At 45.4% G+C, this 11,816-nt stretch overlaps 1 protein-coding gene across 1 annotated transcript; it reads right to left on the reverse strand.

Annotated features, from left to right (window-relative positions):
• Positions 1-142: 142 nt before the first annotated feature.
• LOC111160576 (SIGLEC family like 1) lies at positions 143-10,368 on the reverse strand. Its single transcript, XM_022523771.1, has 5 exons — positions 10,344-10,368; positions 8,828-9,109; positions 8,600-8,705; positions 7,328-7,484; positions 143-208 (listed from the first exon to the last, which is right to left on the reverse strand). The coding sequence occupies exons 1-5, from the start codon at positions 10,366-10,368 to the stop codon at positions 143-145; spliced, it is 636 nt and encodes a 211-aa protein (XP_022379479.1).
• Between the last annotated feature and the right edge of the window lie 1,448 nt (positions 10,369-11,816).

The following is an 11,816-nucleotide window of genomic DNA, read 5'->3' on the forward strand; positions in this document are numbered from 1 at the left end:
AAGAGAGAATCAGCAATAAGAGGCATGGGGTAGAGGTTGAGGTAAATTCATAGCCTACTAGGGGCTTTTGTCTCTTCAACCACTCTTAAATTCTGTTTACCTTGAGAATTAGGAGCTTCGTGGGAACAGATGCTAAGGAATTTCAAGGATAGAGCAGAGTTTCCGAGACTCTCTCTGGAGCCCCAGTACCATGTCTTTCTTCTTTCTCCTCTAGTCATCACCCCCAGGTCCTTCCCTCTTTGAAGGACCTCAACTGCCAGACTGAGAAGCTTGACCTCTCTCCCAAGTCGATGGGGGAAGTCATGAAAATCACTTTCAAAGGTTTTGAACCATGGGGAACATATTTGGGTGTCATAAAGATCACTATGGCTCTGCATCAAGGAGAAAGAAATAGTTCAAGAGGAAGAAATAGTGGCCATGTGGGTGGAGAGGACAGAATATATTTAAGTAGTATTTAAGCAATAGAAGACATTTCTAGGTCAACAGGATAAATTCCAAACTCCTTTGCCTTGCATTTGAGGCTGTTCATGATTTTGCTCAAAAAGTTGCCCTATCTCCACTGCATCTTTCCCTAGCCTCTGCTATTCTTTGCCTGTCAAAGAGAAAAGTACCCTTCCACATATAGTTTATACATTCCTGTCTCTGTATGTTTACTTGGGGCACTCTTCTTTTCACTACATTCTTCTGCAACTCTCCCCTCTGCCCACATTCAATCCTAGCCCTCTTTCTAAGTCCAGGTCAAATGAACTTCCATCAGGTAGTCTTTCATGATCTCCACAACCAGAAAGAAGCCTCCATTCCTAGACTCACTTCAACATCCCTATCCATTCATCTCTTTTAGGGCAATGTCTCAGACAAACTCTGAGAAATGCCTACCTGATAACCACCCTCCTGTGTATACTTATAATTTCAAATTTGTTCGGATGATCAACCCCCAGTTAAAAACAAAACAAAGCAAACAAACAAACAACAACAAAAAACTTTATTTCTCTGCCTCCTCTATCTACATCCAGGAATGGCTCTATGATTGTTGTGGCCAACACAAGTACAAGTACAAGAAAAATGTCTTGTGTGGATAAAAGCCTATTCAGCATTTACCCTACTTTCTTTACCATTACAACTGAGCTCTGAAGGTCTGTTTTTTGCATATATTGCTAGCTAATGGAATTCCAGACCCTGGTTTTAAAAAAATAAGTTTTCATAATGAAAGGAAACAAGTCTTAGAAAGAATTGAAAAAGATGTTCACTTCCCCTGAAGCTATAAATCAAAAGATATTGTTTTGTGTTATAAAAGGACTCAAGGAATCTGATTTGATATTGTACAAAACTGAGAATGTTTATAAGAATATAATTTATGTTCTCCTTTGCAATATACAGTTTTGTATGAATATTCATGACTGTTGCTGACTTGTTCTGTTCTCTGTTGATACAAATCCGCCCTTGGAAGAACAATTTAAATAAAGTGATCTTATGAGACTCTAAAGACATTAGAAATTATTCCATGTCTTATGAAAATGATATCCAAATAAAATAGAATTCTGACCAATTGTCTTATTTGATAATTTCTTGCTCTGATAACAATAATATTGTAACTGACATGTCTGTTTTCTTAAATTGTACACCCATCTGTAGGACTGTACTCTTCTTTTCTCCCACATGTGCAATGCAAATAAAAACTTTGGACTCTGCTAGATTTATTATTAAGCAAATATTCTGAGAGACTTGTCTACTTAGAATACCAACCATGAGGCTACCTGCCAAAGACTTTTGAGATTTCTATTTTTCTGATATCAGCACTAGTTTCTCTTTGCTGCTTTCTTCTTTTTCAAAACCTGTCCCTTCTTGCTCCTTCTCCTCCTCTTTCCCTGGAATATGGATGTGATGCTGGAGGTGGAGCAGCCATTTGACAACCATGAGATAACCATAAAGATCCAAGCCACAGACTAAGGATACCGTAAACAACAATATAGTGGTCCTGGTTCCCTGACAGCTTTGTGGAGCTGCTACACTCACCTTGTACAGCCTACAAATATGCTTCCTCTTTATTCGGTTGTTGCTCTACTTGGGAAACTGGTCAAATATCCTACAGGGGAACTATCCAAGAGTGAGATTCTTGAGGAAAGATCCTACATCAAATAGATCTTTGTGTCCTCCAGGGTCTTAAAAAGGTTCTTGTCTGAAAAAAAATGTATAAGCACATATCTTGATGATTTTCCAACTATTAGTTTCCAGTTTAATTCCACTGGGGTCAGAAAACATACTTTATATTATTACAATTCATTTAAGTTTGTTGAGACTTTATAGCTCAGAATATGGTCTAAGTGTTCCAGGAGCTATTGAGTACAATGTGTATTCTATATTGTTGGATGGGATAGTCTATAAATGTCACTTAAGTCAATTTGGCTGATGGTATTTTTTTAAGATTTTATCTATTTATTTGACAGAGAGAGAGAGAGCACAAGCACAGGGGGTGGCAGGCAGAGGGAGAAGGAGAAGCAGGCTCCCTGCTGAGCAAGGAGCCCAGCCTAGGGCTCAATCTCAGGACCCTGGGATCACAACCTGAGCTGAAGGCAGATGCTTAACCAACTGAGCCAACTGAGTCAAACAACTGAGCCACCCCAGTTGCTGGTATTCTATATCCATACCATTTTTTTTCATCTGCTTGCTCAGTTACTGAGAGGGGAGAGTTGATTAGCCTAGTTCTCCTTTCAGTTAGATTAGGTCTTTTTTTATTTTTGAAATTAAAAAATTTAATTAGAAATTAATTCTCAGAATCTAATTGAATATAGTGATTTATTTACAACCTCAAATCAAAGATTAAGGAGAACTCTGGGGTGATTCCAGATAAGGCTTTGCCAGTAACTTGCTGGAAACTTTAGACAAGTGCTGTTCCCTCTCTGGTTTCCCCCCATTTTCCCCATCTGTAAAAGGAGCAGGTGTTATTGCCCATGTAATGGTCCTGCTGACTTCAAAATTATGATCTCTTCCAAGTCTCTTTCCCTTCTCCAGGGCTTGGTGCAGCCATGGGTTGTCTCCACAAGAAACCTCTTTCCTCTTCCCGCTAAATAATCATTTCCCTTTCCAGACTTACCCTCGTCTTGGGTGCCCACAGCTCCAGCCTGGACTGTCCTCAGCACGTCTCCACTCTGCTATTTCCGTGACAACTCAATGTCCTCCTTGAGTTTGGTTAAGGGCATCACGGGGACTTAGCCAAACTCACCATTGGCTGACTTACTACTTACAGGAACTTACTTTCCAGAGGGAGGAATTGATTGGCTGATTTAATGGCTTCCTACAACCCAGATCAACTGACAAGTGCAATAAGCATGTGTACAACTACTGAGTGACTCACTGGGAAGGGACTAAGGTACAGGAAACCTAACTGATCAGCTCACTCATAACAAGTTCATTAGGTGGCACTTGAGTCCCCAGCCTCACCAACGTCCCAAGGGCCTGAGGTCACGTGGGGATGTTTCTCCCCCAAAGCCCCGCCCCTCAGGCATACCAATAAGCACGTGTGAATCTCTCCAGAACCAATCAGGGCCTGAGGATGCGCGTGGGGGCTGCTGGGACAGGGAGAAACCGTGAAGTAGAACCGTTGGTCTCCTGCGCTTGAGGGAGCTTGGAGTTATTGGTGTTTCGTTTATCTTGAGCCAGAGGTTCGAGACCCCTGCCGGCCCTGGAGACGTGGGACAATCTGTAAGGAACACTCCTCCCTCAAGCCAGTACTTGTGGGCAAGCAGGTGATGGGATGGATTGAAAGCCATCTACAAGGAACAAAATGCCAAGTGCTTGACCCTCAGGGCCCATCAGAAGGCATCTTGGTACCCCTTTTCTTTCCTGCAAGTAGGGTCTCCTTCACCAACGAACCGAGACACCTGAGGAAGACCCAGTTCTCCATTCTCTGTCAAAACTTATCGCAGGGGGCGCCTGGGTGGCTCAGTGGTTAAGCCTCTGCCTTGGGCTCAGGTCACGGTCTCAGGGTCCTGGGATCGAGCCCCACATCAGGCTCTCTGCTGGATGGGGAGCCTGCTTCCCCCTCTCTCTCTGCCTGCCTCTCTGCCTACTTGTGATCTCTGTCAAATAAAATATATATTTTTTAAACCCATCTCCGACCTATTCCCAACCCAGTTCCCATCCTCTCTCCCGTTTCTCTTCTAGATGGCTTCTCCACTCCTTAGGAGCCCGCTTTCTGAAATTACAAAGCACACAAGGAAATAACCCTCTCTCCGTGAGTGAGGATAAAACTTAAACTTCTCACCAGAGCCTTTGAAGCCCTGAAAGGCCTGGCACCTCAGGATCTCACCCTTCCATCTGGGCTCGGGTGCATAGATCCCCTTTCTGGGCTCTTGGATTCACTAAACTTCTCCTATCCCAGAGCCTAGAATCTGCTGACCCCCTAATAATCCTTTCGGCCTCAGCACAAATGTCACTTTCTCAGAGAGGCCTTCTCTAATTCTCTAATCCAAACTAGGTTCCTCCCCTGGTCCCTTATATTTTCTCATAGTGTTAGGTCCTTTTTCTTCCTAGCACTTGTCAATATTTTAAGCTGCAATTTTGCATTTATTTCTTCATTGTGAACCTGTGTAGACCACGAGCTTCATGGAGGCAAGGCCAGTGTCTGGCTTGTTCACCTCATTATCTGGCACAGTGTGTGCTCCTGTCTCTGTGGAATGTGTGAACCGCATGCCAAAAGGGTGTCCATACATGTGAGGGCTTATATAAACATCTGCTCTTGCGTACAGGATAACCATCACATTAGTGCTGGATGGAGAACCATTGGATTTACACACAAATAATGCCCCAAGGAAGAGATGACCCTTTTTGCAGCCTCTAAAAATTGCCAGCATCTTGCACCAGAAGGGAATGTCATCCATTCTGAGGGGAACAGTACACAGCTATGGCCCATTCTCATGCCAGATTCTTGTTCTCATTCCTTGTGTGCCTACCTTTCAGCCTGGCCAAGAAATATTCCACTGACCTCCTAAGTGGTCTCTTTGCCTTCTGTCTTCTTCTAAGTACATCTTCAATAACTACTCCTAGAATGATCTTTCACTACGTATCTGGCCACTACTTTTTTTTTTTTTTAGTTTCAATGGGAGAATTTAGTGATTCATTAGTTGCATATAACCCCAGTGCTCATTACATTGGTGTCCTCCTTAATGTCCATCACCCAATTACCATTTCTCCAACCAACCTCCCCTCCAGCAATGCTGTTCGCTAGAGTTGTCTCTTATGATTTGCATCCCTCTCAACTTCCATTTTATTTTTTCCTTCCCTTCCCCTATGTTCATCTGTTTTGTTTCTTAAATTCCACATATGAATGAAATCATATGGTATTTGTCTTTCTCTGACTGACTTATTTCACTTAGTATAGTACCCTCTAGTTCCATCCACATCATTGCAAATCCGGCCACTACTTTGCTTCAAACCTTGCAACAGCTTATAATCCACCCATCCACCCCTCCATTCATTCACTCAATCATCCAACAAACATTTTTGAGAGTCTGTTATATTTTAAGAACCATTCTGGGTGCTGTTGGTACAAGCAGAAAACAAGACAAGATCCCTGTTCTTGTGGAACTTACATTCTAAGGGAGTCAGGATTAAGATCCTACCAGATAAAGCTCCAATGCCTTATCTTAGCATTCAGGGACCTCAGGAACTCAGCCTTCCATCTAAGCTCCAGTTCATAGACTCCCTCTAGGCCCTTGGACTCACTTTGTGTCTTTTCTCCACCTCTACCTCGGGACATCACCTTTCACTCACTCACCACCCATGTATCTCTCAGGGCAGTGGTGAAAGGTCTTATCCAAAGACATATAGCCACTAAGCCCTGAAGTTGGTATTCAATCTATGTATGATGGGTCTAAAGCCTGAGCATACAGTAGGGGCTCAAAAGCTACTTTTCGGTGGACCATGGTCTCACATTAATTTTCCCTTCTTTTGACACCATCCCAGGCCAGAGCATATTTCTTCTAGTTAACCTGAATAGCAAATCATAGAGTTTGCTGTCAAATGTTCTAAGACCAGGTCCCAAAGTAACCCTATTCAATGGAGAACCAGTGTGAGGGAAAGGTGGGGCTTTAGGGATCTTTGGGATTGTCATAGACTCCAGGGTTTCTGGGGCTGCTGAGAATTTTGTAGACTGTGATAATTCCATGGACAGTGGGGACTCCAGGTAGGCATGTAGTCTTCACAGGTGTCATCAGTTCCAGTTTATTTTGCTTTTTCTGGAAGTTTAGGGTAAGGGATGCTACAGAGCAGGGCAAAGAAAGAAGGATGTTGGAACAGGTCTAGAGGTGAGGTATCCAAATCTTAAAAAGGAAATTTCCTGTCTCTCTCTTTGAGCACAGAATTACAGTAATGTGGAGCAAGCACTGGCTTTACCTTTTCTCAGAATCTCATGGCTGGAGTCTGCAACCCTGTCTTCTGCTGGTCCTCCATGTGCATTCCCAGCACCAGGAGCCCACCCAGTGTTCCTCAGACTCCTCTGGGAGGTTCTGCCTGACTTCCCCAGGTAGGGTTAGTCCCTCCTTCCTCTTGGCAACCATAACCCCCATCTCAGCCCTGTTACCGTAAGGCTGCCTTCCTACTAGCCCGATTGTTCTCTGAGGGCAGGGCCCAGGTCTCACCCATTTCCAAGACTCCAGCATTGCCCAACATGGAGGTTAGGAGATACTGCAGGACATTTTGTTGGAATTTAAGATGCATGGTTTATCCACAAAGGAACATGAGTTCCTAGTGCAGAGTGTAAGGAGGGCAGCAGGGCATTTCTGATCCCAAAGACTTATAAATGGTAAATAACAGTGAGGCCTGTCTCTTCCAAGCCCTGCTGAGGATATGGGGTCCAAGGTAAATGAAAGAGAACCTTGGCTTTGAGAGTACCTTGGCTTTAGGAGTACCTTGGTTTTGGGCTGGTCTTCAAGCACTTCTGGCTAACTTGGGTCTGTGGCATCTACAGACTGTGTTGACCACAGCCTGCCAAACACTCAAGAGACCAAAGCCTTTGGTTTCTACTCTGATGCCACAACCACTGTTGGCTCTTTTGACCCCCTTCTCAATATGGATTCAGTGTGAAGGTGTGTGTGTGTGTGTGTGTGTGTGTGTGTGTGTACATTGCTGATTCTAATTAGTCTCTATTTCTTTTAATTTTCATCCTTATTCCTTTCATCATCTATAAGATGATCTGGTAGCACATTCTGGTATTCTAGATGCCCTGTAGGATTGAGGATGATAGTTCCTTTAAACACTGTATGCGCCTCTCTTTGTGAGTCTTATCGCCATCCTTCTGATAGACTAGATTCCAGACACAATGGATACCCACCAATATTTGGTTCTCTGAAGATGGGCTGATTGTGGATTTTCCTGGCTCTTTAGGCTTCAGAGGCATCTTGGCTTCTTGGCTTGGTCTGACTGTAGGGTTGTTTTCTGCTTTGATTGCTGCAACTTCCTTTGTCAGCTTCATTCTGATATATTTCATTCTAAGGAAGTGACACCGCCCCCCCCGCCCCCCCGGTTAGTTCTGGCTTTCTGCCCCGCAGTGGGCTCCAGTCTTGACCAGAAGTTCTGGTTTAGAGCCTCAGTGACACCACTGGCTTGTTGTGTTATCGAGGGCAAGCCATACAGCTTCTCTGGGAATTGGTTTTATCCCCTGTAGGATGGGGAGACCTTATTTATCAGGCTGTGGGGCTCAGATGAGGTCAGCTATGAAAGGGCTTTGCAAACTGTAAAGGATTGTTATTGGTCTTTAAGTCCAGCTGATTATACTTTAAAAATAGCTCCCCAGTTTGCCCTGCTGCTTTGCGCCTCTCCCTTATCACCCCTTATAGTTAGTCAGTCCCAAGTCCCATCTCTTTGACTGCCCCTCATCACTTGCCTGGCTCAAACCTGGCTCTCTGCTGTGTAGTCTATGGCAACAACTTCCGGCCTGGCTTCATGCCTCTGTGCCTCTGCTCTTTGGTTTCTGTGCAGACACCTTCCCCTAGGAGCTTTCCTTCCCACTTTAGCACTGTTCCATGGCTCTCAACTGAGGATTGAGTCCAAGACACTTGGACTGGCCAGAGGCCCCCCTGCCAAACTCCCTGGCCTGACCTCTGGCAACTCTGCCCTTCTCATTCTGGGCTTCTAGCCAATACATTTAGCCAACTTTCAAGAGTCTTTATGAACTAACATCAAGAAGCCTTTTCAACTTCATTTTTAGCCATTTCCAATCACTCTCAATGTACCTGACATTGCACAAAGACACTGGCAATTCCTCAAATGTGTCTCTGGGATACACATATACTACTTTCCACCAAATAAACGAGTACTCAACCCCCCTAGGCCCACTTCAGACAGTACCCTGGGGATTCCACTGCCTTCTCCAGGGCTGCCACTTCCTGCTTTACTTTCTCCTTTATGAAACTTGCTGGAAACCTCTGTCTCTGGGACCTGTATGTGGCTCAGCATTGTCCTGATGGCCCTGGACTGTGGTGGCCATTTTGTTGCCCTCTTCCCTTGCCAGACTCTAAGCATCTTGGGGGCAAGGGTCCTGTCTTTCCCTTTCCATGGCAGTCTTGCAGGGCCTGCCAGGTAGAATTTTATCCCTGGTACTCACATGAGTGGGGAGAAGCAGAGGAACATCAATGCAGTTGCAATGGCTCCATAGACAATGCCCTGGATCAGCCCATTAATGAAGGTCTTGCTGGATGAAGGACTCTTTCCTGGAAAAAGAGAGCTTGTGAGAAAGGCTTCTCTCCTGAGGCCTTGGAATTGGGAGTCAAAGTTCTTCTTCCTCCCCATTTCACTCTTCCTCACACAGTCACTGGGCCCCCTCTATCCTCACTTGGTATCAGTAGGATGCTCAAAGCATGGATTCCATTTTGGTTCTTCCCCTTACAGAGAAGCTTCGTGCTCTTTTTTGGCTTCTCCGCCAAGCTGATGGTGCTGTTGGCCCAGGGGGCAATTATGATGGAAGTCACCTGGAGGTCGCCATCTGTGTTGTTCTCATCCACAAGAGAACCTTCCATCCACCACTGCACGGAGGGTGTGGGGATCCCACGGAAGGAACAGCTGCACTGCAGAGTCCTCTCCATGGAGCAAGAGGAATAGAGTAGCCTGGTGGGGGCTGTGGGGAGGGAGGGTCAGCAGTTAGCAAGGCATCCTTGCTTCCTTTCTCCACTTCTCCAGGACCCAGCCTTCTCCTTATTTGTGATTCCCAAGGAACTTTGGAAAGACCGTCTGGAAGCCCAGAGGAGTCAGGCTTCACAGACCAGTTCCTCTTCATCCTCTTCCTCACCTGGCCTGAAAGTGAACACTGGACTTGACTAATGGCAAGGGAAATTTCTGAGGATCTGCTCTGCTGACTCCTTACCTGTCCCCTACCGCCAGGCCCAGGCTAGACTTCCCTGCCTCAGCTCCTACTTTCCTCTTCCTTCCATCCTTCAAGCTCTGCTCCTTCCTAGCTCCACCTGTGATCAATTTCTCCTGTCTGGATGCTGGTGGCCAAGTCACTTCCCCTCTCTTTGTTCTTTCCCAGTTTGGAAAATAGGGGTATTTGCTGAACCTGTATCCTGCTATCATGGATATAAAAATGAATGCCCTAAGGTTGACAGTCTTACTAGCTGAATATATGGTAAAGTGTTATCCACTCAATAAACAGAACACCTTTCTAGACTTTTTCCTTCCCAGCCCCAGGTTGCCTTTGATTGAGCATTCATCCTAAGCAGAGATTGCTTTGGCATTTTCTGGGTAAGAATATTTGAGCCTGCCTCACTCTATGTAGAACAGGTAGGATATATTGTCCACTTGGTGATTTTGTCAGTTAATAAGAAACGGTCACACTCTACAAGGTCTCCAATTAGGAATCAGTTCTTAGTGTTTCCACATGCTTTTCCACTGGAGTTGTTTGAGGTTACTAGAAGAAAGGGCTAATTTTCTCTTAAACAGTAGCCCTTGATTTGAACTTTTTATCTGGGTCACTTGGGGGGATGAAGAATTTGCAGGGACTCCCCCACTGCTGTCCTCTGGATTATTTTTACATCTGGGAAAGCATGCCTGTGGACAGTGGCCAGCAGATATGGGCAACCTGACTAACCCTGGGCCTTCTAGTTCCTAATGCTCTCATCTCTTCAACCACCCTGGCTGAGTGTCCACCCTCACTCCCAACTCTGCTCTCTGGCCCAATCTGCTATTCACCCCAGCCGCTCCCAGCCCTGCCAGGACCCAGTGCACAGATATCTGGTCCGTATTGGTTATTTGGTACCCTACACCCTTCTGTCCTCTCTTCTCATACCCCCGCAGCCCAGCCCGCCCCAGTCCTGGAGCCTCAGGCACCTCCAGAACTCACTTGTCCCACTCACCCAGCTGTGGCAGGGGTTCTGCCATTTGCAGCAGCAGTGGTCCTCAGGAAGAAGAGGGGCTAGGGCCTTCGCCGCAGCTGGCTCTCACATCAGAGCCGTGTGGTTCAGAAGATGAGAAGATGAGTAACTGAAAGAGGATGTGGGGATGGGAGAGCAGAAAGTATTCTTAGCAAGCCACAGGCTTTAATCTCTGGTCATCCCAGAAGCCTGTTTGCCCTCAGAAGCAGCAATCACATGGGATGAGACGTTCAAGAGCATCAAGGGACAGGCAGCTCCCCTACGACCTCTGTGAGGCCCCAATGCCACGTGTCCTTCTCTCTCCTCTGGTCTTTCCCTCCTAGTCCTAGCCCACTTGGGAGGAGCTCATTTACAGAGTCTTTGGGTTCTGTCTCAAAGCTAATAGGGATTCATGAAAGGGCTGTGTACCTCAGAAGGGCAGGGCCAATCTGGGTGTTTGGAATAACCCACTGGGGACCCAGGAGAAATGGCCTAGACTGGAGCAACTCCGGCCAGGTGGCCAGGGAGGAGCCTGGAATGCTGGTTGGGAAAGAATGACATGCTGGAGTTACTGTGTGGGTTGTGAGGGATGGAGAGGGTGGAAAAGCCTTAACAGATCCTTTGGGAAAACGAAAATGAATAGGAATTCCTACTGCTGATAAGAAAAGGTCCAATTATCATATGGTTTCATTTATTTGTGGAGCATAACAAATAGCATGGAGGACATGGGGAGTTAGGAGAAGGGAGTTGGGGGAAATTGGAAGGGGAGGTGAACCATGAGAGACTATGGACTCTGAAAAACAATCTGAAGGGTTTGAAGAGGTGAGGGGGTGGGAGGTTGGGGGAACCAGGTGGTGGGTATTAGAGAGGGCACGGACTGCATGGAGCACTGGGTGTGGTACAAAAACAATGAATACTGTTATGTTGAAAATAAATTAAAAAAGTGATTAAAATAAAAAAAATTAAAAAAATAAATAAATTTAAAAAAAAAAGAAAAATTCCAAACTTCTTTGTTTTGTAAATGAGTTTCTCCACAATTTGCCTCACCCTTGCTTTCTGTCTCCCTGGGCCTTTCCCAACATTTTCCATGCCAAAGGGAAAATGCTGCCTTCTCCAATGTTCACCCTCATCATTCTTTTCCAATCATTCAGGGATTTCTCCCTTCCACAGCTTTTCCTCTTGCAACTCCGCTCCATCCACATTCACATCCTACTTCAATTTCAGAGCTGAGTTCAGTGCCATCTCCTGCATGCAGCCTTTCCTGATCTCCGCACCCAGTTAGAAGTGGGTAAATCTCTCCCCTTTGAGAATTACTAAGTTGTTTCGTTTGTTGTTTTTTGAGGAAAGAATCCGTTTTCTCCACCTACTAGAGTTACTTGTTTTTGAGCAGCCAGACAACATCTACCTGCTCTGCTCTCTGTTCCTAACAAATCCAACTTTGTTTAGGGGTGCAATGTTGAAAGCTAAAGCACCACT

The sequence above is a fragment of the Enhydra lutris genome, unplaced genomic scaffold (genome assembly GCF_002288905.1).
Source record: "Enhydra lutris kenyoni isolate GAN:26980312 unplaced genomic scaffold, ASM228890v2 scaffoldscaffold77, whole genome shotgun sequence".
Taxonomy (NCBI): domain Eukaryota; kingdom Metazoa; phylum Chordata; class Mammalia; order Carnivora; family Mustelidae; genus Enhydra; species Enhydra lutris.